At 39.8% G+C, this 22,972-nt stretch overlaps 1 protein-coding gene across 10 annotated transcripts in view; it reads right to left on the bottom strand.

Annotated features, from left to right (window-relative positions):
- The window catches only part of GNG2 (guanine nucleotide binding protein (G protein), gamma 2), a 149,220-nt gene that overhangs the window by 3,251 nt on the left and 122,997 nt on the right, over positions 1-22,972 (bottom strand). For all 10 annotated transcript variants that reach the window (XM_011961785.1, XM_011961786.1, XM_011961791.1 and 7 more), the window contains one exon: positions 15,738-15,853. In XM_011961785.1, coding sequence (XP_011817175.1) covers positions 15,738-15,853 — 116 coding nt within the window. The remainder of the gene's footprint in view (positions 1-15,737; positions 15,854-22,972) is intronic.

The following is a 22,972-nucleotide window of genomic DNA, read 5'->3' as shown; positions in this document are numbered from 1 at the left end:
GAGACAGAAACAACTAACACTGGAATCTGGTACAGTCAGTCAAGGCCCAAGGCTTTGGAGCCCAATGTCCTGGCGTCACATCCTTGCTCCATCGTTGTGTGAAAGTGAAGCAAGATACTCAGCCTCTAAAAGCCTCTGCTTCCTCATCTGCAAAGAAGAAAGTTGATGACACTGACCTCACAGGATTCTTGCCAGCAAGTCTGGGACTAGGTTAAGGTGAGTGAGGCACTTAGGGTGCAAAACTGAAGGAGGCACTTGCTGGCAGGGGCATGCAAGTATCAACCCTGCACTTACACAGCCCCGCGGGTGGCTGTCTCCTTCATTTTTTTTTTTTTTTTGAGATAGAGTCTCGCTCAGTTGCCCAGGCTGGAGTGTAGTGGCTCGATCTCGGCTCACTCCTGGGTTCAAGCAATTATCTTGCCTCAGTCACCCTAGTAGCTGGGACTACAGGTGTGTTCCATGGTGCCTGGCTAATCTTTTGTACTTTTGGTAGAGACAGGGTTTCACCATATTGGCCAGGCTGGTCTTGAACTCCCGGCCCCAAGTGATCCATCTGTCTCGGCTTCTGAAAGTGCTGGGATTACAGACGTGAGCCCCTGTGCCCGGCCCTCCTTCACTTTTGTGCTCCGATATCTCATTGCGCCACCCTAGTCCCAGCCCTGGTAACAAGGGTTAAATGAAATAATCCATGTAAATCATTTAGTGTCTGGCACATAGCAAGCTTTCCACACAGGCTAGCCATTATTATCATTTTGTAGCCGTGCCTCTGCTTCAGGAGTTGTGCTAGGGATGCTTAAAGCCATGTCAATTTCCCTTTTTAAGCAGACACATCAGGAGGTATATCTATGTATACACACACTATATAATACATATTTTTATATATCATATACATTAAAATGTTATGTCTGTGACTTTAACCAAGCATTGTGCCCTTTAGTGATGTTTCACTGGGAGGCCGTCACTGATTCTGGCGATGCTGTCATTTCCTAGAACACATTTGTGGCTGCTTGTTAGGAGTTCCCTGTAGTACCTTCCTTTGACCATCTTCACCAGAGGAAATTTTTACTACATGAGACGGTGGATGTAGTTTCAGGAAATAAACTAAAAGTCATCTATAGCTACATCTGAGGACTAGGTAAATGATCAACCTGGGGAATGCCATTTGGGGTCAAATTTATGATATAAAATAACACCACTGTACTACTATGAAATGAAAGCAACACCACTGTACTACTATGAAAGCCTTTCAAGCACCTACTGAAAGGATATCAAAGCAACTACTGAAAGGATCATCTAATGTAAGATTGGGGTGAATTATATTATTACTAAAGATAGTCACTGCCCCTCCCTACAAGTGGGACATACATGCCCACATGACGACATCAGACTTGCCCAGTGACATAAGCTTGCTCTGGCCAGAGAGACGTGAGCAGAATTTATATGGATAACTTATGGGCAGAAGCTTTAGGAGCCAATGCACAGTTTGCCATGTCCCTTCCTCTATGCCACTTTATCCAACTGAAATAATTTATGAGGAACCCTCCTAATTGATGCAGAGATTTTAACAAATGGCATAGTGGCCATACCCTTGATTTGTTTCTTGTCCCAGGGCTGAGTTGATTAAACCTTTGTCACTCCTGCCTCAGCCTCCTGAGTAGCTGAGACTACAGGTGCATGCCACCATGCCTGGCTGGTTTTTCAAACATTTTCTTGCTATGTTACCCAGGCTGGTCTTGAACACCTGACCTCAAGCCATTCTCCTGCCTCACCTTCCGGAGTCCTGGGATTACAGATATAAGCCGCTGCACCCAGCCTTTGTTACTTAAGGCTACTTCAACTTTATGATTTACTGGTTGGGTAGGGAAATCAGTTTCCTCTTCTCATCCCATAAACCCTTCAGCTTTTTGACTCTCTGTTCCCTTTGCCACAGAACAGATAGAGGCAACATTCCAGACAGAGGCTGCTCTGTCTGCCAGCATTCCTGATGAAGGTGACATGGTGTGGAGTGGCAGCTGATTTATGATTGACATGTGGTAGGAGTGAGAAGTGTGCCTGTGCTGTTGCAAACCCCTAAGAACGAAGGGTAGGGCAGCTTCTGTTACTACCACAACATCTAGCCAACCCTAACTGACACAAAGAGGTACAGGTATTGGTTTGTGTATTTGTTTCCTCTGGCTGTCTTGAACAAGTCATCACAAACTGGGTAACTTAAAACAACAGAAATTTATTCTATTAGAGGCTAGCAGTTTGAAATCAAGGCATCAGCGTGGTTTGTCCCTTCTGGAGGCTCTGAGTGAGAATCTGTTCCATGCTTCTCTCCTAGTGTCTGGTGGTTGCTGGCAACCTTTGGTGTCCCTTGGCTTACAGACATATCACTCCAATCTCTATTTTCACATGGAATTCTCCCCGAGTGTCTGTGTCTTTATGTGGAATTCTCCTCCCTGTGTGTCCAAATTTCCCATCTCACCAGTTAGAGTTACCCTAATCCAGTATGATTCCTCTTAATTTGATTACATCTACAAATACCCCATTTCCAAGTAAGGTCACATTCTAAGATTCCAGGTGGGCATAAATTTTAGGGGACACTAGTCAACCCAATACATGATATGTACATAAAAATCAGTCTCACTCTTTAATAGACATTACAGTACTTATAAAAATATTTTTATTGTGTAATTATTTTGTTCCAGACATTGAGTTAAATTTCCTCTTTTGATCTTCACAGTAATCCTGAGGTGAGAATTATTATCCTCTTTATATAGATGAAAAATTGAGGCTCGGCAGATTATGTAAGTTGTTCAATATCATACAGTAAAGCACACAGCAGAAAAAGAACTTGAACTCGAATGTGTTGCCATTAAGTCACAGCCATCTGCATATAAACTACTCAACTGTGGGCTTTGCTCCAAAGGTTGAAATTGAAATTCTTTATGAAATGCCTCTATGACAAAATGAAAGGAAACAGCCTGTTCATGTCTTAGCTCCCCTACATGAAAACAAAGGACAGACTTTCAGACTGAAGTGAGATCGCTTTTTTCTTCCTTCTTTCTTCTTGTTTGAGCAATAGTCATTGTTACACCAAACAGGAGCTTAGCTGTTACGCAGCGGAGACTGTAAATCAGTGATATCTAAAACTCATTTGTTATGAAGAGAAGCAGCACCGTCCATCCCTACTCATTTGCAACACTCACATACAACTATGTGGCATGAATATTCAAAATCTTTTTATGATACAGGAAGTGCTATACTAGGAAAATTTAATAACTTAGAGTTGCTCACATCTTTATATTTGAACATTTGATTCTGAATGGTTTCCTTCTTAAAATATATTATGTGTTTTATCTTGTTTCCTCAATGAGATTGCAATCTCCTGTGGGCAATGCTCCAACAGTGTCAGAATCCCAGCAGTAATCAGAATAATTGCTAATATTTATCAGCCCTTGCTATGTGTCAGAACTGTGCTAACCACTTTATATACGGTATCTTATTTAATACTTACAACAACATTATGGGTCACAAGCTATTATCATTCTCATCTTAAATATGTGAAGTGGAGGCTTCATTAAGTGTTTGCCCCAGGTCCCACAGCTCCTGAGCTACTGAGTTGTAAGTCTCAGTGTCCCTGACTTAATCTTCATGAACATTCCTCCTTTTTAACCTGTGGCTGTCTTCCTTGTCCTTTGCCTTATAATGAGTCACAGCAATAGTGTGCTTAGCGGATCTTTCTGCTTTCTGACAATCCCTGCTAACATTTTGCACACAGCTTCTTTTACATTCCTATGCCTACTTCTATGAAGATTTCCCCACTAACTCCACAAAATCTCTCCCTTTTCTGACCTGTTGATTCTTCCTCCAGAGATATCTCTAATTTGGCTCCCTTCCTGTTATCTCTATTGCAGCTACCCCAGTTCATTCTGCAGTGTTCCCTCTTTGTGATTACTAAAATAACTGTAAATAAAAAGCAATTAGTTTGGATTACCCCAGGGGTCCACAGATAGAATTCGGGGGGTGGTATGTGAACTTCAAATAATACAAAAAATTTCCATCTTTATTTTTCACTAACCTCAAATGGAAATGTAGCATTTCCTCTCATTATAAATATAGACAACACACTGTAGTAGCCCTAGCAGTACACGTGACTTGGCCACTGATAGAAACCAGGTACTTTCAATCATATTATATTCATTGCAGACACCTCAACATTGCATTTATGTTCATCCACCTTATGACTGTAGGCCTATTAGATCTTACATAATCAGTTAACAAAGGAGTACCTTTGTGTAACTACATCATATATATTTTTAAAAATTGATATTTTAAATATTTTAAAGAATGTTATTTAAAATGTTTTATAAAAATATTCTAATGACCCTCATGTCAATATCATCAGTTTCTTTTGTGTTTAAAAACATAATTCTGAGAAGGAGACCATAGGCTTCAGCAGACAGGCAATTGAGTCGAGAGCACAAAAATGTTTAATTTTCTCAGTTTTAAATGACTTTCTATGTTCATAACTATGCGGGAGTAGTATTCTCCATACTGTAGCTAGAAAGATATTTTAAAAATATAAGTGGATTCCTATCATTCCCCTATTTAAAGGCTTCAATAACTTCTCATTGTAATTTGTAGAAAACCAAAACTTTGTAAAATAGCCTGTGGGTATTGCATGTTCTGGGCCTGCCCCTCTCTCCAAGTTCATGTTGTAGCATTCTTCCCTCTCACATACCGCCTTTACTTTTCGAAAGCTCCAAGTTCTTTGTTTGCCTCAGAGTGTCACATATTCAGTATCCTATAACATTCTTCTCATCATCTCCTCAATAGGTTGGCTTCTTATCTTCCTTCAGAAGTCAGCAGAAATACCACCTCCTTGCAGAACCTTCACTGATTGCCTCATCCACAGCGACTTTCCTCATTATTCTCTCAGAGTACTTTCTCACATTCTTTTCTTTCACAGAAAATTATAAATTGCTATCACAATTTATAATTATGGACATCGTCTGTTTATTTGCCATTTAATATTTGCCTTTCCCTTTAGGCTCTGGGCTCCACGAAGGCAGGGACCACACCTGTGTTATTTACCACCGCATAATCAGTGCCTGACACATATTCAACACTCACAGTAACTGCTGAAGGAGATCTCAAACATAATCTTCTTCAACAGATATTTCATGCAACGAACATTTACTGAGCATCTAATATGCCAGGTGTAGTCTGGATACTTGCAATAACCAGGGAACAAAATGTACAAACATGCTTGTCCCTGTAGAGCTTGTATAGCATTCTATACTTCTGATTTTGACCATGACGGAGTAATAAGGGCCAACTAAACTGTCCTGCCTCAAATTAAAAACTGGGCAGAATATATGAAGAAATAATTTTTAACTGTTAGACAATAGGCAGCACAGAGGAGTGATACCTGAGAGAAGGGAGATAAGATAAATTCTACAGTTTCCCCAGCTTACTGCCTGCCACTGCACAGGGAGGGAGTACCCAGACAGAGTTCAGCAATCTCCCTGAGTTGAGGAGAGAATAGCAGAGAAGAAAGAATTACACTGGGGGAGAGAAAGCTCTTAAGGCCTCTGGAGGATTCATCTTGAGTCTTTAGTTAAAAACTGATTGGCACATGCATAGGAGAAAACCACTTGAGGCTATGCAAAGAATGTCAGGAAGGAGCAAGTAAAACAATCCTGGAGATCACATAGGGACAGAGTAGAAAGGCTTCCTAGCACACAAGACATTAAGTAGAGTCCTAGCAACAATGCATGATGATAGTAGCAGACTGTAAACCACTGAATAAAAGAGCAAATTCCTTCCCAAATTCCAAATACTTTTTAACTTCAAAAAGAAAACAAATAGGTTTGTGTGGAGAAATCTGGAAAACACATTAGTCAGGTAATGAAACTTAACATTACCAGTCAGTGACAATTTGAGATAATGTCCCACTGATAGAATAGAATGAAATGAATACTCCATTAGTTCTATGATATTAATGCCAAAGTTTTGTTACCTGAATTTAATTATAATTATCTGACAAACCCAAACTGAGTGACATTCTAAAAAATGGTCTACAATCTCCAAAAGTGTCAAGGTCATGAAGGTCACGGAAGTCTAAAGAACTGTGCCAGACAGGACAACTAAATGCAACAAATGATTCTGAACTCAGTCCTCTTGCTAAAAGGGACATTACTGGGATGATTTGCATACTTAAATGGGATCTCAGGATTAGAAGGTAGTAATGGGTCAATGTTAATTTCCTGATTCTGATGATTGTATTATGAGTATGTAGAACAATATCCTTACTTGTAGAAAATACACATTACAGTACTCAGAGGTGACAGGACATCTTTTGACAACTTACTCTCAACTGGTTCAGGAGAAAACAAAATTCTTTGCAACATACATGCAACTCTTCTGTAACTTTGAGATTATTTCCAGAATAAAAATGACTTTGCAAAAGAAAAGGAAAAGAGAAATTAGAGATGGTGGATATAGATGATTTTTTCAAAGTCATACTGCAAAAAATGTAAACAAATGAGGCAGTTGCTGGAAGGGGAAGTGGAGGGATCAAGAAAAAAAACAAATTTTATTTAAGATGGAGAAATAACACCATGTTCGTATGATAGTGGAAATGATGTAGGGAATCAAAAACTGTTTTTTTTTTTGAGACGGAGTCTCGCTCTGTTGCCCGGGCTGGAGTGCAGTGGCCGGATCTCAGCTCACTGCAAGCTCCGCCTCCCGGGTTTACGCCATTCTCCTGCCTCAGCCTCCCAAGTAGCTGGGACTACAGGCGCCCGCCACCTCGCCCGGCTAGTTTTTTGTATTTTTTAGTAGAGATGGGGTTTCACCATGTTAGCCAGGATGGTCTCGATCTCCTGACCTCGTGATCCGCCCGTCTCGGCCTCCCAAAGTGCTGGGATTACAGGCCTGAGCCACCGCGCCCGGCCTGGGAATCAAAAACTGTTGATGCAGGATAGGCAGAAGGTGGAAGAATAAACTGCTGGAGGATGTTTCTTGGTTAGAGAGATGGGATCTACTGCACAAGTGAAGGACTTCACTTTTGATCACAGCAAGGATCTCCCCAGATTAGCAATTGCTAAAATCCTGCTATCCAGCATCCTCACCAAACCAGACTGGGACTGCGAACCAGGAAGTAAGGAGTTGTGGGGGTGGCGGGGGGGTACTCTAGACAGCTTCAATGAAGGCTACCGGACTGTGATTCTAGGCTCCAAAAAAACAGGAGAATTACTCTAGGAAGACTGCCTGACAATGCCAAGAGGAAGCAGTTGTCAGTGAGGATAAAAACCAGATCCCCAAGTTTAAACAGAAGGTAGAGATATAATCCATCTTCATTACATCTGAAATTGAGACACATCTTAAAATTGATGTTGCAAAATGCTTGCAAGCCATCAGGCAAAAAAATAAGCCCAGACAGGCTGTCATTGCCTATACACATGGGAAATTGCCTCTGCATTAAGGATATCAGTCATAAAATCACGGCTTCAGTTGGGTTGCCTGCATTAATGGAGCCATCTAAGGTTGACTTAACTTTAATTTGTTTTTTAAAAGGATTTCAAAGATTATACTGGGTGGAGGCTTGAGATGGGAAGTGTATACAGAAAAACAATCCAACTGTTTTCTCCTACTCTATACTCACACCACTCTACATACTTCTTTTCTGATACCAGATGTGTGGGTTTTCCCACACCAAGCAATTCTCTGGCCCACCTGGGTGTCCTACAATTTAATTTAATTCTGATACTATCTATGTGGAGATAGAAACAGATCCCACAGGTTAAAAGCTTAGTCTCACAAGACTGTCCCCGCCCCATTTCAAATGCCAATAGCAAGTAGTAGGCCCCCAGGTTACTCACAACTTCTGTCCGACTTGGCTACAAATCAGAGGTTCCTGTGGCTACCTCTTCAGGTTGGATAATTTGCTAGAGTAGCTCACAGAACCCAAGAAAACAGTTCACTTGCTATTTCCAACTTATTGCAAAGGATATTTTAAAAGCTATAAATGAGGAGTTGGAGAAAGAGATATATAGGGTGAGGTTTGGAAGGGTCATGAGGGTAGGAGCTTGTATCCGCTTGGAGTTGGGGTATTCCACTTTCCCAGCAGGTGGATGTGTTCACCAACCCCAAAACTCTCAGATCTCCATTTGTTGTTGTTGTTGTTTATTTTTAAGAGACACGGCCTCCCTCTGTTGCCCAGGCTGGAGTGCAGTACCATGATCATAGCTCACTGCAGCCTCAAACTCCTGGGATCAAGTGATCCTCCTGCCTCAGTCTCCCAATTAGCTAAGATTACAGGTGCACACCACGAGGCCCAGCTAACTTTTAAATATTTTGGAGACATGGGGTCTCACTTTGTTGCTCAGGCTGGTCTCAAACTTCTGGCTTCAAGCTATCATCCTGCCTCAGCCTCCCAAAGTGCTGGGATTATAGGTACGAGCCACTGTATGTGGCTCTGAACACTGTTCTTTTGGAATTTTTATGGAGGGTTTGTCATGTAGGCATGATTATTAGCTCATCTAGAAGCCCACCAAGAGTCGCCTCACTGAAACAAAATATGCTCTTATTACCCAGGAAATGACATAGGTCTTAGAAATCAGGGTCAAAGACCAAATACGAGAACGAAGATTGTCTTAGCCCCCTTATTTACAAAGGTTTTAGGAGCTCTGTGTCAGGAACTGGGGGCAGAGACCAATACATATATATCTCTTACTACTTCACAGCATGTTATTGTAACAGAGCATATACAGGTCTGGCAATGTGGGCAAAGACAAAAGAAACTGCCTAATCACTGGGAGGAGATCACAGAATTTTCAAACAAGGAGAGGTTGGTCTGATATTTATTTAGAAAGTTCTTTTACCAGGTCAAAAGCTGTTGGGTACTTTATTTATTTTTTTATTTTTAATAGAGATGAGGTTTCGCCATGTTGGCCAGGCTGCTCTCGAACTCCTGATCTCAGGTGATCTGCCTGCCTCTGCCTCCCAAATTGCTGGGATTACAGGCATGAGCCACTCCACCTGGCCAATTGGCTACTTTAAAGAAAGGCTTTATTTTTCTTTGAATCATTAATGTGTAATTCAAGTCAGGAAAATTAAACTCTATGTCAAGCAGTGTAAATGCATAAGAAAATTCAGTACTCTCTCATGTGTCTTGAAATTATACTAAAAATATGAAATGTGCTATGGAGAGCAAGATCACTAATGTAGGGAATGAAAAGCAGAAGTTATCATGATGCCTGCATCACCATGATGCCTGCATGATCATGATGACTGCACCACTATGATGATGGCAGCACTATGATGTCTGCGTCACCATGATGACTGCATCACCATGATGTATCACCTTGATGCCCTACATCACCATGATGGCCTGCATCACTATGACGACTGCATCACCATGACGTCTGTAACAGCATGATGACTGCAACACCTTGATGCCATATATCATCATGATAGCCTGCATCACCATGATGTCTGTATCACTTTGATGCCCTACATCACCATGACTGCATCACCCTGATGACTGCATCACCATGACATCTGTATCAGCATGATGACTGCAACACCTTGATGCCCCACATTACCATGATAGCCTGCATCACCAGGATGTCTGCATCACCATGTCTGCAATACCTTGATGCCCTACAGATCACCATGATGGCCTGAATCACTGTGATGCCTGTATCACTGCCAGTGGCCAAAGGTGAGTCTAAAGGATTTTGCCACTATGATTGTGAAGAATGCCCACAATCAAACTTTGATTGTGACACTAGAGAAAGTCTAATTGTATGAACAAGTGTCCACTATTTTTGTATTTATAAAATCATGTGTGACTCTTCTAAGTTGTCTTCTTCTTCCTGCTCCTTCAAGGTGATATTAAACTGAATGTACTTATTGATAGGATTCTTTTTGAAGGAAGTAAATAATTTGCAAAACAGTCATTAAGCAAACTATATTATATGTATTTATTTAATGAAAGAAGAAAGACATTTAATACTAGCATTAAAATAATTACATTCTTAAGAAGGGAGAGTTTATCTGGTATAAAAACTAGGCTATTCAGAAAAATTCACTTCCCAGAGGTTTCAAATTACCAAAGTTATATAGTACTACTTCTATTGCTGTTAGATGTGATGCACAAGGCTAAATATGTACTTGGTAATTAATATCTATTGAGCTTTTAAAAATTATATCAACCATCATAAAAAGGAAGTTTTATGCTTCATTATTAATGTATGCCTTACTTCAACTTTAAATGTGTTTGCTTCATTTTCAACAAATTAAATGAATTAGCATTGGCCATCTTTGAACACAACCCTTTCCTCTATTTAGTCCTTTGATACACTTTACTGATTTTATCATCCCTGATAATACTGTCAGTTGACCTAGAAGGAGGATTGTATTCCATTTTTCCTAATAAAATTGAACACAAGCATTTTAGGGAAGGGATACTCTCAGCTCAAATGCTGGAAAAATACTCAAAATGTCCTAAACCTGGAATACATGTCCTCTCTCTAGTTCCAAGCATAGTGTCTAACTGGACCATTTCTCACTACAGGGTTCCATGAAGTTCAATTTCAATCTATTATCATAATCATCATAAAGATGACTTAATCATTAGAAATGTCCATATTCAGCTCACTAATTTATACATATTTGTCCTCGTTGTGGAGAAAGTCAGTTTGTTCTTTTTATATGTTAAAGTGTTTTATATGTTAAAGTGTTTTAAACAGAAGGCACACTATAAACGTTAGATACTTATGATCATACAATGATATGAAACAATTTACCTTTCTTTAAAATGACTAATTCTATCCTTTTAAAAAATATTTAATTTGAATTCCCCATTACCACAGTTTTATTTGTCCAGTTACATTCATGCTTGGAATCTCCAAGTCCATAAATGTAATTGGGAATGTCATGGGGAATATAGTAATGTTTTGTTGTATGACACTCTTAATATACAAATTTAAGGCTGTCTACTAAAAAAAGTTTTTACAAAATGCTTATGTACCCCAGTACCATGAAAGATGCAAACAAGTAGACAACATGGTCTTTGAAAAGGACTGTGTAGTTTAGGTGGAAAAATTTATTTGATGAAGATGAAACTAATTAGTAAATTGATTAGTAAATATGATCAGAATAGAAAAAGAGATTCATGAACAAGTAGGAACTTGAGCTGACCCCTAAAGGAGGAATAAGATTGGCAGAGGCAAAGAAATAAGGGGGAAGGGTATTCTCAGTGAGAAACCCAGAATAACCAGGGAGGTGACACTTTGCATGGCACACTTTTAGAACAATAAAGGGAATCACTTGGAAAGGTCTGTGGTGAGTATATGGGAGAAATGAGACATTTTTTCCTGTGGGGTCAATTTATGGAACAGCCAATTAATTAAGAAGCAATAATTTTACCCATGCTCCTGGCCTTGCATCTTATATCTTTTGCTCTTAAATCTACATTATTTTTCATAGTACTAATAGCAACTCCTGCCAAAGAGCATCTTTCCAGCTTACAATGATTCCCATTCCCATTCCCATTCCTCCAAATGGGCAGGTTAATTCCTGGGGTCTATGTCTGTATAATGGAGTTCAATTCGAATGTCAGTTGATTGAAGCTGGAGACAGCTCATTCTTGCTGGAACAGAGATGGCACTCTAGGACTATGTGCTATGGAGACTGAAAAGGATTGAATCAAGCCATCTCTTTTTTCACGGAGCTGGAACTATGAGTTGTGATCCTGGGAACCATGGGCAGTCATCTTGTGCCTACTATATGGACCTGGCAGCTAAAAAATCCCTTCTTCTCAGGAAAAGGAAGAGGCAGACACAAAGACAGAAGCAGAGACAGGTGATGGAGCACTTGCAGTTCTCAATGGCCTTCCAGTTCTTGCTTCCACTGCCTATCCAGCCACATTTCTGCTCTTGGATTGAGACATCCTGTATCTTTTATAATCAGTACCTCTTTCTGCTTAAGCTAGCTTGGTTTAGATTCCTATTATTAGAAACTCAAAGAGTCCTAATACAATGATGAATAAAGAGATTTACCAAAGCCCTGCTGTCCTTTACTTTTGTGCATGTTCCCTCCTCTTGTGCTCTAAGGACAAGGTTTATTTCATTTTGTCTTTGGTTAGTGTTAGTGTGAGTCTATTGCTGTTTCATTCATCCAGGTGTCGCAGTCCACAGCCCCTCTCTCCCCCTTCCCCTAACTCTCTTTCCAGTTTCGTTTTATTTCTCTTTACCCTCTGTCCTTGAATGAAATCCTAACAAAGAAATACTCCCAAAGAGGCTGGGAGTATAATTTATACATGCCTGAGGCTTATGACCAGATAATGGGTTCACTTAGCCCAAATCTCCCAGGGTCTGTGATGTAAAGGAATAGAAAACAAGAAGGCTTAAAAAACAAACATGTTATTCATGTGACTATGTTATTCATAGAGTAGGGCTACTCTATGCAGCGTAATTTATTCCGGGGGTCACATGAGGGATAAGGCCACCGCCTGCTTAAGAGACCCTCAACAACTCCAATTCCAGCTGTGTCCCCAAATCCTCTTAAGAGTCCTATTCTTTGCCACCTCAGTTGCAGTAGGTTCTGCCAGACATATATAAAGCCATTTCTATCCTTTATAGCTTGAAGAGGTCACTACTCTCACTGGAAAATCACAAGCCTGGGATCTTCAGAGAGAAGCCCCTTTCTGCTGACAGGATCGTGTATGGAAAGTAGGTGGAGAAGGCTGAATGCTCAAAAGCCTTGAAAAGACTTCTAAAGGCAGATAACCAAGCCCTAAACCAGCTAGCTGACAACCGTGTCAACACAGTCAACATTTTATCCAACCGCTCAACTAAAAATAATCTGTCACTTCACCACAGCAAGCCTGCCTGGCTCTGAGGTACACAGCAAATGCTGAAATACAGGCTGCTGCTATATTTCTAACAATGTAAGGTCCAGTGGCATCAAGTGGGATTCAGAGATTTGAATGTGAAAATCACCTAGGAAGGCAACTACTCACTCCCGGTTTTTCAGGTTCATGCTTTGCTTCTTTTTTAGTAGTGATTTATTTGTGTCTCTTCAAAGGGCAATCAGAGTGTGGGGTTGGCTTCTTTCTGACAACATTTGGTAACTATGCTTCTTGGATATCTTGTTTGCATCAATAACAGGCCTTGTTCAATTTTTCTGTAGCCCCCAACTAGGTCAGGGATCTCTGAGAGCAAGAATCATGTTTTTGTTTATCTCCATCTCTTTAGAACCTAACAAGCCCTTGCAATTTAGAAAGCTCTCAGTAAGAGAGCTTTATACAAGTAAATGAATGAACAACTGAACAAACAGCAAAAATCCAACCTTATGATGAGGATCTAGGAAAACTTTTTAAAGGATCTAATAATTTGATCTGAATCTTTAATGATTCAATGCAGTGAAGTGTTAAGTAAAGTCAGGTAAGTAAAGCAGCAAGGTAGAGGGGCAAAGGAGGTTGGATGTTCTAGGTATTTGAAATTTCCATCAAAAGAATTAAAAGTGGTTCTACATGGCATGCAGAAAAGAGAGCAGGAATGAAGCTGAAGAGATGACAGGGGTCAGAGGAACTTTATACACTGCTAAAGGGTCTGAATTTTATTTTACTGGTAATGGGGAATCATGAGCTGATTTTCAGTGAAGAGGAGTATAATTAGATTTTCTTTTAGAACATTATATTTGGCAGGAGTATGGAAGGTAATTGACGGTGGGGATGGAGATGTGTTGAGATGGAATTGCAGACAGCAAATAGGAGCCCCTTGCATTCAGTAATTCAGAAGAGGGATGATAAAATCTAAACTATTTCTGAAAAGCTCTATTTCTATTATCTTTCTTCTGCTGTCAGTTTGCATCACCCGTAAGCACATTACATCCTCCTTCAGGAACAGTAACTGGGGATGCTGAATATTAACAGAAAACATCAACCACAGTAAAGCTTTGCAAACTTTTATCACAGTTGGACCACCTCAAAAATCAAAGTGGTATTTTCCAGAAGGCCCATGGGCAGAACCTCCTCTCCTTCAAAAATAACTGAATGGCCCTTTCTGATTTGACAATCCATGGGCCACCTTACTTCTCTCAGCAGTTATTGTGCCCACCTGTCACCTTGTGCTTTTTCAGCAAGATAGTGAAAAAGATGAAGCAAGAAAGGGAGAGAAGAGGAAGATGGCAAAGGAGCTCAAGCTAAGGTCCCTTTATTGATCTCAGTCATGAGTAAAGAATAAGAATTAAGGCTGTTGAAAGAAGAGCAGGAGCTGATTAAATCCTGTGGTCCATTACTAGGCATCACATTTTACAAAGGAGATTCAGGATAAATGGGAAGACGTCCATGGGTATTTTCTCATCTTACTTGTAGAGCAAGAATAGCTCTCTCTTCACTCTCTAGCACATACCTGATGAAACTTAGCAGAGGCAAACTCCTTCCCATAGGACAGTGGTTCTCAACCTTGGCCATACCTCGGAATGAACTGAAATATTCTTTTTAAAAAATACTGATGCCTGAATCATACCCCAGTAGATTCTAATTTAATTGGTTTGGGTGTGGTTCAGTAATTGGTCCTTTTATAGAGCTCTCTGGGTGTTGGGAATGCACAGATGAGCTGAGAACCACTGCTGTAGCCCAGGGGTCAGTGAGCTTTCTATAAAGCACCAGAGAGTAACTATTTTAGCTTTGTGGGCAAGATGGTCTCTGTTACAACCACTCTACTCTGCTGTTTTAGAGTGAAAGTAGTCATAGACAATATGTAAATGAGTGTGTTCCAATAAAACTTTATTTACAAACATAGGCAGTGGGCTGGATTTGGCCCATAAGCTACAGTTTATTGACCCTGTCAGACTCCAAAGGACAGCTGGATTGCCCAGGTGCTGAATTAAGTATGGAGAAAATAGGAAAAATATTCTAGTTTTAAAAGGGCATTTGGAAGAATGTTGTAGCTTTAACTTAGTACAATGAGATATGTTTCTGAGTTGCATTTCATAGAATTCTTGGGTAAGGCATTTTACTTCTGGGGCAGTAAAGTTTTGAAGGTTAACAAAAATTCACTTTGCCACCATGCCATAGCCATCTATTAATAATGACAGCATATTAGCCAACTTTTCATCTGAAAACTACCAACAAAGGGTCTGAATTTGAAGTCTTGGTTCTAGGTGCATTAGCCCCAACTCACGGCAAAGCTGTCAGGTTAGGTCTGGGGAGGGAGAGGAAAAAAAGAAACACACAGACTTCTGAGGGAGGCAAGGTGTGACTTCTGTGTTTTGCAGGAAAAAAAAACTCAATAAAGAAGAAAAAACTTATAATGTGCAAGGATAACTAGAAGGGTTAGACACAAAGGATAGACATTTAGCCTTGGAACCTGAACCAGGACAGAAAAAATTAAAAACCAAATGAGAAAAAGGTTTCCATGAGGACAGGGAGGGGAACTAGTGCACTGATATGTTTCATATGTTCTCTAATTTCTGTCACTGGAATTTAACTATGAGCCTGTTTTGCTTTTTTGTTGTGTTGCATTATTTGTTTTTAATTCTACATGGGAAAGAGCATCTAATTTATTCTATTATTTTCTGCTGGAGGAGGGAAAGATACATTAGAAATGAACTTCTGCTCTCCTGTTATTACTGGTCTTATCCCTCTCTAGGAAAGAGTGGTCACATGACAGATGATGGCAAATCATGTTCCTTAGACTCAGGCTAGATGAAGTGTGGGGTTAGGCCATCCTCACCTTTATCCTGTCGATGTTGGCTTCCATCTTAAGCTGCTCTACCAGCTTCCTGGCTTGTGCTATGCTGGCGGTGTTGTTGCTGGCCATCGGAGTGCTGGATAGATGTTTCAGAAACACTAGAAAAGAAAACAAAAAGAAGATTATATCAGAGAATTCACGAGCCAGCAAATGTGCAAGTTCGTCGCAACTAGGGGATCTCAAAGCAGTGGCTGTAGCCAGGCCCGGCTTCTCCAGCCCTTTCCATCCACGGTCAGTATTACCTCAGATTGGCAGGCAGACCAGAGGATGACGTTTGATTTTCCAACTGTCCCTACTTCCCCATCCCTTCTTCAGAGAAAAACACACACACACACACACGCACACAAAGAATATTACCAAATGTTCTCCCAGTGGGCTCAAACTCTATCCTTCTGGTTAACTGTGACCACCTCAGCGTATTATACTACAGAGACACTATAGTGGGAGGCTTGGCTTTTCAGTGTCACTTAATCCAGCATTGTTGTAAATAGCCATTCCTCCTCACTCTATTTGAAATTAAGTTTGAGTCACAATGATCTACTTTACTCATAATTCCTCAGGGACATGTCTATCATGCCAAGTGGGAGGGATTGCCATGCCTAATGGTTAAATATGTCAATTAGTTCACCAGTGTTATTCTAAATGAAGTACAACAAACTTATTAACTTATTTCTTTTATAAATCTGGAACATAAACATTTTGAGAGTAGAGTTCTTGGCTGGGCATGGTTGCCCATGCCTGTAATCCCAGTACTCTGAAAGGTCAAGGTGGGAGGATCCCTTGAGGCCAGGAGTTTGAGAGTAGAGTTCTGTTCCTATGCAGACTGTGAGATAGTTTCTTTGTCTCTACCATACCTCTTTCTCCATGTGTGCTCTCCTTCAAATCCTATCCCACATTCATTTCTCTTCTAATCCTTTCTTGATATACCATCTCACTTTATTATTGTTGTTCATCTTGGAAAATATCTTATTTTATTCTCAATGCCCATTTCCCCCACATTCTGAATCAATCTTACTTTGTGTCAAGGTGTCATATGCAATTTTAGGACCATCTGTGTAAATGTGCTCCTTGAGATCACTGATATCCTATTGGATAAAGCAAAACCTAAGTGCTTTGATTTGACTAGAGTGCATGACCCATGAAACAGAAACATTAAACCCTGCCTCGTTGACACTAATGGAATCTTGTTCTGAAGATACTATATAAAAATAATGACTTCTGCTAGCTTTGGGCAATCTTTTTACCAAAGGATGAAGCAAGATCAGGTTACTTATCTTAAAAAGAAAAAGGGAGAACACACAGAAAAGCTGGAAAAGGAAGAATAACCCATAATAAATTCTGTACATAGATTTTTTTTAACATACCAACTAAAATCAACAAATAATTCTTTTCTTAATGACCAAAAAGCAAAAATCTATGAATTATCTCTTTTGGTACTTACTTCTTGATATCCAATTTTTCAAGACAAAAGAAGAAATTATGTATAACTCTCTGTAATATACAAGTCCCTTCATGGAGAATATTATGTTAAAGAATACTACAAAATAAGCCACCCAACAACATTTACAGAATCAATTGGAGGATAATTAATTGTTCCCTCAATTTCTTTTCTTTTTCTTTTTCTTTTTTTTTTTTTTTTCTTGAGACAGTCTTGCTCTGTCGCCCAGGCTGGAGTGCAGTGGCACGATCTCAGTTCACTGCAAGCTCCATCTCCCTGGTTCACACCATTCTCCTGCCTCAGCCTTCCAAGTCGCTGTGACGACAGGTGCCCACCCCAGGCCCAGCTGATTTTTTGTATTTTTAGTAGAGATGGGGTTTCACCATGTTAGCCAGGATGGTCTCCATCTCCTGACCTCGTGATCCGCCCACCTCGGCCTCCCAAAGTGCTGGGATTACAGGTGTGAGCCACCGTGCCTGGCCATCCCTCAATTTATTTTCAAAGAGTTTGGAGACAATAAAATGGGAGGGAAGATTGAAGGAATTTTTGAAGTCACAGAGATCTCTGAACTCTACTTTTGTACATTTGGAGATCAAAGGAAGGAGAATTGCATGGAAAAACAAAATAATAAAAGGAGACTTTCACAAGTATTATTTCATCAGCATGGTTAGGGACCCAATTATCGCAGCCTCACAGGGAAATTACATGCCCCACAATTAAACAAACATCTAACAGCCTAGGAAGACTTCACAGGGCCAAGATAGAGCATTGACTTATTCAGAAGAGTAGCTTCTTCTATTCATCCAACGTTGGATGCAGCCACGATCTACAAGCCCCTGGATGCTGTTCTGTGAAGCTAATGTTTCTGCCAAACTGGAATTCATTAATCACGCTGGAATGCAGACTATCACAGAATTACCAAATTCTTATGGGGAGATTTAAGATTCTGGCCAGTGACTCTTTTGCCCTGAATCTACATCAGATTACAGGGTGACCTGTGGCAGAGATCACAACTTGCCTTCTAATCCCTCTTCCTTTCTTCTTCATTAGTAACGGGACTTTTTTCCTTCTTAGCGGAGACCACAAGAACCCCGAATTTTAGCTAGGTGTATTTTGCTGAAAGATACATTCCAAGCCTCCCTTGAGGCTAGGATAGTTATATAACTAAGTTTTGGCCAATGAGATATAAGCAGAAATGTTCTTGAAGGGAAGAGGTATATGCCTTGTCTCTCCTTCCCCCTGCTACTGGCCTGGGAGGCATCTGCATTGATCACAGAAATCCATCTTAAACCTCTAGAATGACTGCTACACTAGGGTGAACAAGAAGGATCTGGGTCCTTACTGACTTTGTGGAGCCACCATGCCAACTGTGAGATGGCTACCTTTGATGTGAGAGAGAAATAAGTGCCTATCTTATTGATGCCACCATTATTGAGGAGTTCTCTGTCATTAGCCAACAGACCTGCTATTAACTGAGTAAATGACCCATTATTGTCATTCAAGCATCAAGGAAAGTCTGTGTCTCAATGCCTTTCTTGCTCCCTGGGAAAAGCTCCATCTCCTGATGGAGTGGCTTGAGGAGGCTGAGATGGAGAATATATCGGTTCTATTGCTGCTGTAACATATTACTACAAGTTTAAGGGCTTAAATAGAAACTTACTATCTTATAATTCTGGAGAGCATTAGTCTCAAATGGGTCTCACTGGGCTAAAATCAAGGTACAAGTAGGGCTATGTTCCTTTTTGAGGCTCTGAGAGTCCACTTTCTTTTATTTTCTAGCTTCTGGAGGCTGTCAACATTTCTTGGCTCTTGGCCCTTTCCTCCATCTTTAAAGCTGGCAAAGGTGAGCGGAGCCCTTCTCATGTCACATCAGTCTGACCTCCTCTGAAGTCACATCTTCCTCTGACTCTGACTTCTGCCCACCTCTTCCACTTTTAAGGACCCTTGTAACTACATTGTGCCCACCCAGATAATCCAGGATAATATACTTTTAGGTCGGCTGATTAACAACCTTAATTCCATCCGCAACTTCTTTGCCATGTAATGTAATGTATTTCTAGGTTCTGGGAATTGGGGCATGAACATCTTTGTGGGGGCTGTTATTCTGCCTATCATGGAAGAAGTCCTCTGTATAGGCAGGGAAGGGAAGTGGGGAGGTGGGAAGTTGAGATGGAGAAACAAGAGGGACGGGGTAGTAGTCTAGAAATGCAGGAGGGAAAACACATCTGAAACCTCAATGGACTTAAGAGAAAAAGTAAACCTAGGCTTTGGTTTGTGCTCCTAGTTTTAGGCAGCTACACCCTGAATGTTCTTGCTTTACTGTATGAACCAGGCAGAGTCGAGCACCACTTTTAGAATCAATTAGTGCATTTTTCCCTTTTTTTCACATCCAGCTGATTTCCCATAAAGGCAATGAAAAAATCCCCTCCTGAAGACTGAAAGAATTGTAAAGTGCTAGGCCAGTGTTCCAAAGAAGTGTTTATTTTCCTAAGAGGTGGCAGTGCATTTGGGCTAAGGGTGAGATTCATGTAAAATGGATACTGGATCCATTTTGGGTTTAGAATCACGTAGTGGGGGATCTCCACAGGCCAGAAGCTAAAATAGGAGCAAAAGAAGGACACCAGAGAGTAGAATCAACTGGTGAAGGAGTAGGGCTGGGTAACAAAAGCAAAAATAGACAAATTGGACTCCATAAAATATAAAACTTCTGTGCTTCAAAGGACAGTTCAACAGAGTGAAAAGACAGCCCATAGAATAAGAGTAAATATTTGTAAACCACTTAAATGATACAGAATTAATATCCTAAATATGAGACACTTAAAATTCAACAACAATAACAAAAACCAGTTCAAAAATGGGCAACAGACTTGAATAGGTATCTCTGCAAAGAAATATGAATGGCCAATAAACACATGAAAAGATGCTCAATTCATTAATCATTAGGGAAATGCAAATAAAAACCAAAGTCAGACACTATCTCACACCCATTAAGATGGCTACTATAAAAATAATAATAATAACAAGTGTTATCATATGATCCAGCAATTTCACTTCTGGGTATATCCCCCCAAAATTGGAAGCAGGGTCTTGAAAAGATGTTTGGACCCCCTTATTCACAGCAGTCATAGTAGCTAAAACATGGAACCAACCAAAGTGTTCATCAAGAGGTGAATGGACAAAGAAAATGTGGTATATACATACAATGGAATATTATTCAGCCTTAAAAAGAAAGGACATTCTGACAGGCTCAAGTGTGGATGAACCTTAGAGACATTATGCTAGTGAAATAAGCCAGTCACAAAAAGATGAATACTATATGATTCCACTTCTATGAGATACCTAAAGTAGTCAAATTTATAGAGACAGAAAGTAGAATGGTGGCTGCCAGGGGTTGAGGGGAGAAGGGAATTGGAAGTTATTGTTTGATGGGTATAGAGTTTCAGTTTTGCACAATAGAAAGAGTTCTGGAGATGGATGGTGGTGAGAATTGCACAACCGTATACATGTATTTAATACCACTGAACGATATGCTTAAAATGGTTAAGATAGTAAATTTTATATTGTGCATTTTATCACAGTTTTTTTAAAAAGAAAAACGAATCAGTGTAGAGGTCTTCTATTAGCATAGATGGAGGGGTGTGTGCATGTATGTGCATGTCTGTGTGTGTGTGTGTATGTGTGTGTGTGTGTGAGACAGAGAGAGAGAGATGCAGGGTCCAAATACCTCAAGCTTAGAAGATAAACTTTTTCTTATTTACACACTTAAAAATCGGAATGCGTTTTCTTCTTTGTTTTGTTTGTGATAGTTGGCTTTATAAGGTTTGAACAAATTCAAATAAACCAGGAATACAGGTACATCACTTGGCGTTTCAGGAAATAGCTAGAAAGCATGGATGCATGTATGCTGTCTTTTTTATCATATACAAAGTCAATACTTGCTTCTCGGACGGCATGCGTTTAACATTTTGGGGTGTAATATTTCATTTGCTTGACCCTCAAATTGTGCATAAGTCACAACATGAGCAAAAAGTCTACAAGGAAATGAGCTTCAGAAAATTATGATCTGGTTTTAAAAGATCCAGCAACATAGTATTCAAAGTTGGAATTTTGTGATTCACAGTAGAGGTGGGGAAGATTGTCTATTGTGGACCACGCTCATGGATGGAAAATTAGATGTAGGCAAATCAAAAGCAACTAACAACTAGTATTCAGATGTTGTCTGATGTATGGGGAAAGTGGAAGAAATAGAACATCTTAAGAACACAGGAGGTAATTCAGCAAATTCCAATGAATATTTAGATGTACATTCTACATTGTGGTCAGTTTAAAAGAGAAAGAAAAAGGAAGAGACTGATCACAAAGAATAAAAAACCATTGGGTGGAAAGGAATGAAGCATCAAAATGTGCACAGTTTCAGAGAAGGGTGTAAATGGCTTAATCCAGAGTCTTCTCACACTGCTCTAGCTCCACCCCAGTGTTTCCAGTTGTGGTCATCTTCCTCTCTTCCGCTCACCAACACTGGATGCCATTGTGTCTCCTCCAGCCCTGGTGTTATATACAAATCCAATGTCATGAAGCTTTTGCCTTATGTTTTCTTTTAAGATTTTTAGTTTTTAGCTCTTACGTTTAGGTGTTTGATCCATTTTAAGTTCATTTTTGTTCACAGTGTTAGGACCAACTTCATTCTTTTGCCTGTGGATATCCAGTTTTTCCATCATGATTTGTTGAAAAGGTTGGCCTTTCTCCATTGAATTATGGCCTGGATGTTTGTGTTCTCTCCCACAATCACATGTGAAAGCTTAATCCTCAATATAATGGTATTTGGAGGTGGAACCCTTGGCAGGTAATTAGGTCATGAAGGTAGAATTCACATAAATGAGATTAGTACTCTCATAAAAAGAGAAATGATTTCTCCCTCTCTCTCAGCCATGTGAGTAAACAGGGAAAAAATAGCCATCTCCAAATTAGGAAGAGAACCCTCACCAGAACCTTATCATTCTGACATCTTGATCTTGCACCTTTAGCCTTTAGAACTGTGAGAGATAAATGCTTATTCTTTAACCGCCTTGTCAATCACTTTTTTTTTCATAGCAGCCCAAATTGAGTCAGACAAATGGTCTGGGCATCCGTCTCAAAAATCATTTGACCATATATGTAAGGGTTTATTTCTGTGCTCCCTATGCTATTCCATTGGTGTATATCTATGAGTTGTCTGTCTTTATGCCAGTGCCACACAGTTTTGACTACCATGGCTTTGTAATAAATTGTGAAATCAGAAAGTGTTGAGTCTTCCAACTTGTTCTTTTTCAAGATTGCTTTGGCTATTTGGGATTCTTTGAGAATCTATATGAATTTTAAGACAGATTTTCTATTGCTGCAAAATATATTGGGATTTTGAAATGGATTACAGTGAATTTGTACACTGCTTTGGCTAAGTATTGACATTTTAACAGTATTGTCTGCTAATCCATGAACATGGGGTGTCTTTTTCCATTTATTTATGTGTTCTTTCAGTAATTTTTAAAAAAATGTTCGTTGAATAAGTCTTTTACCTTCCTGGTTAAGTTAATTCTTAAGTATTTTATTCTTTTTGGTGCTACCGTAAACGAAATTTTTTTCTTAATTTCCTTTTCAGATTACTCATTGTTAGTGAATAAAGATACTACATTCACTGATTCTTATACTTTATGTTCTAGGGTACATGTGCACAATGTGCAGGTTTGTTACATATGTATACATGTGCCATGTTGGTGTGCTGCACCCATTAACTCGTCATTCA

Source organism: Colobus angolensis, unplaced genomic scaffold, assembly GCF_000951035.1.
Source record: "Colobus angolensis palliatus isolate OR3802 unplaced genomic scaffold, Cang.pa_1.0 Scaffold57, whole genome shotgun sequence".
Lineage (NCBI taxonomy): Eukaryota > Metazoa > Chordata > Mammalia > Primates > Cercopithecidae > Colobus > Colobus angolensis.
This window is presented reverse-complemented; position numbering and strand designations above follow the sequence as displayed.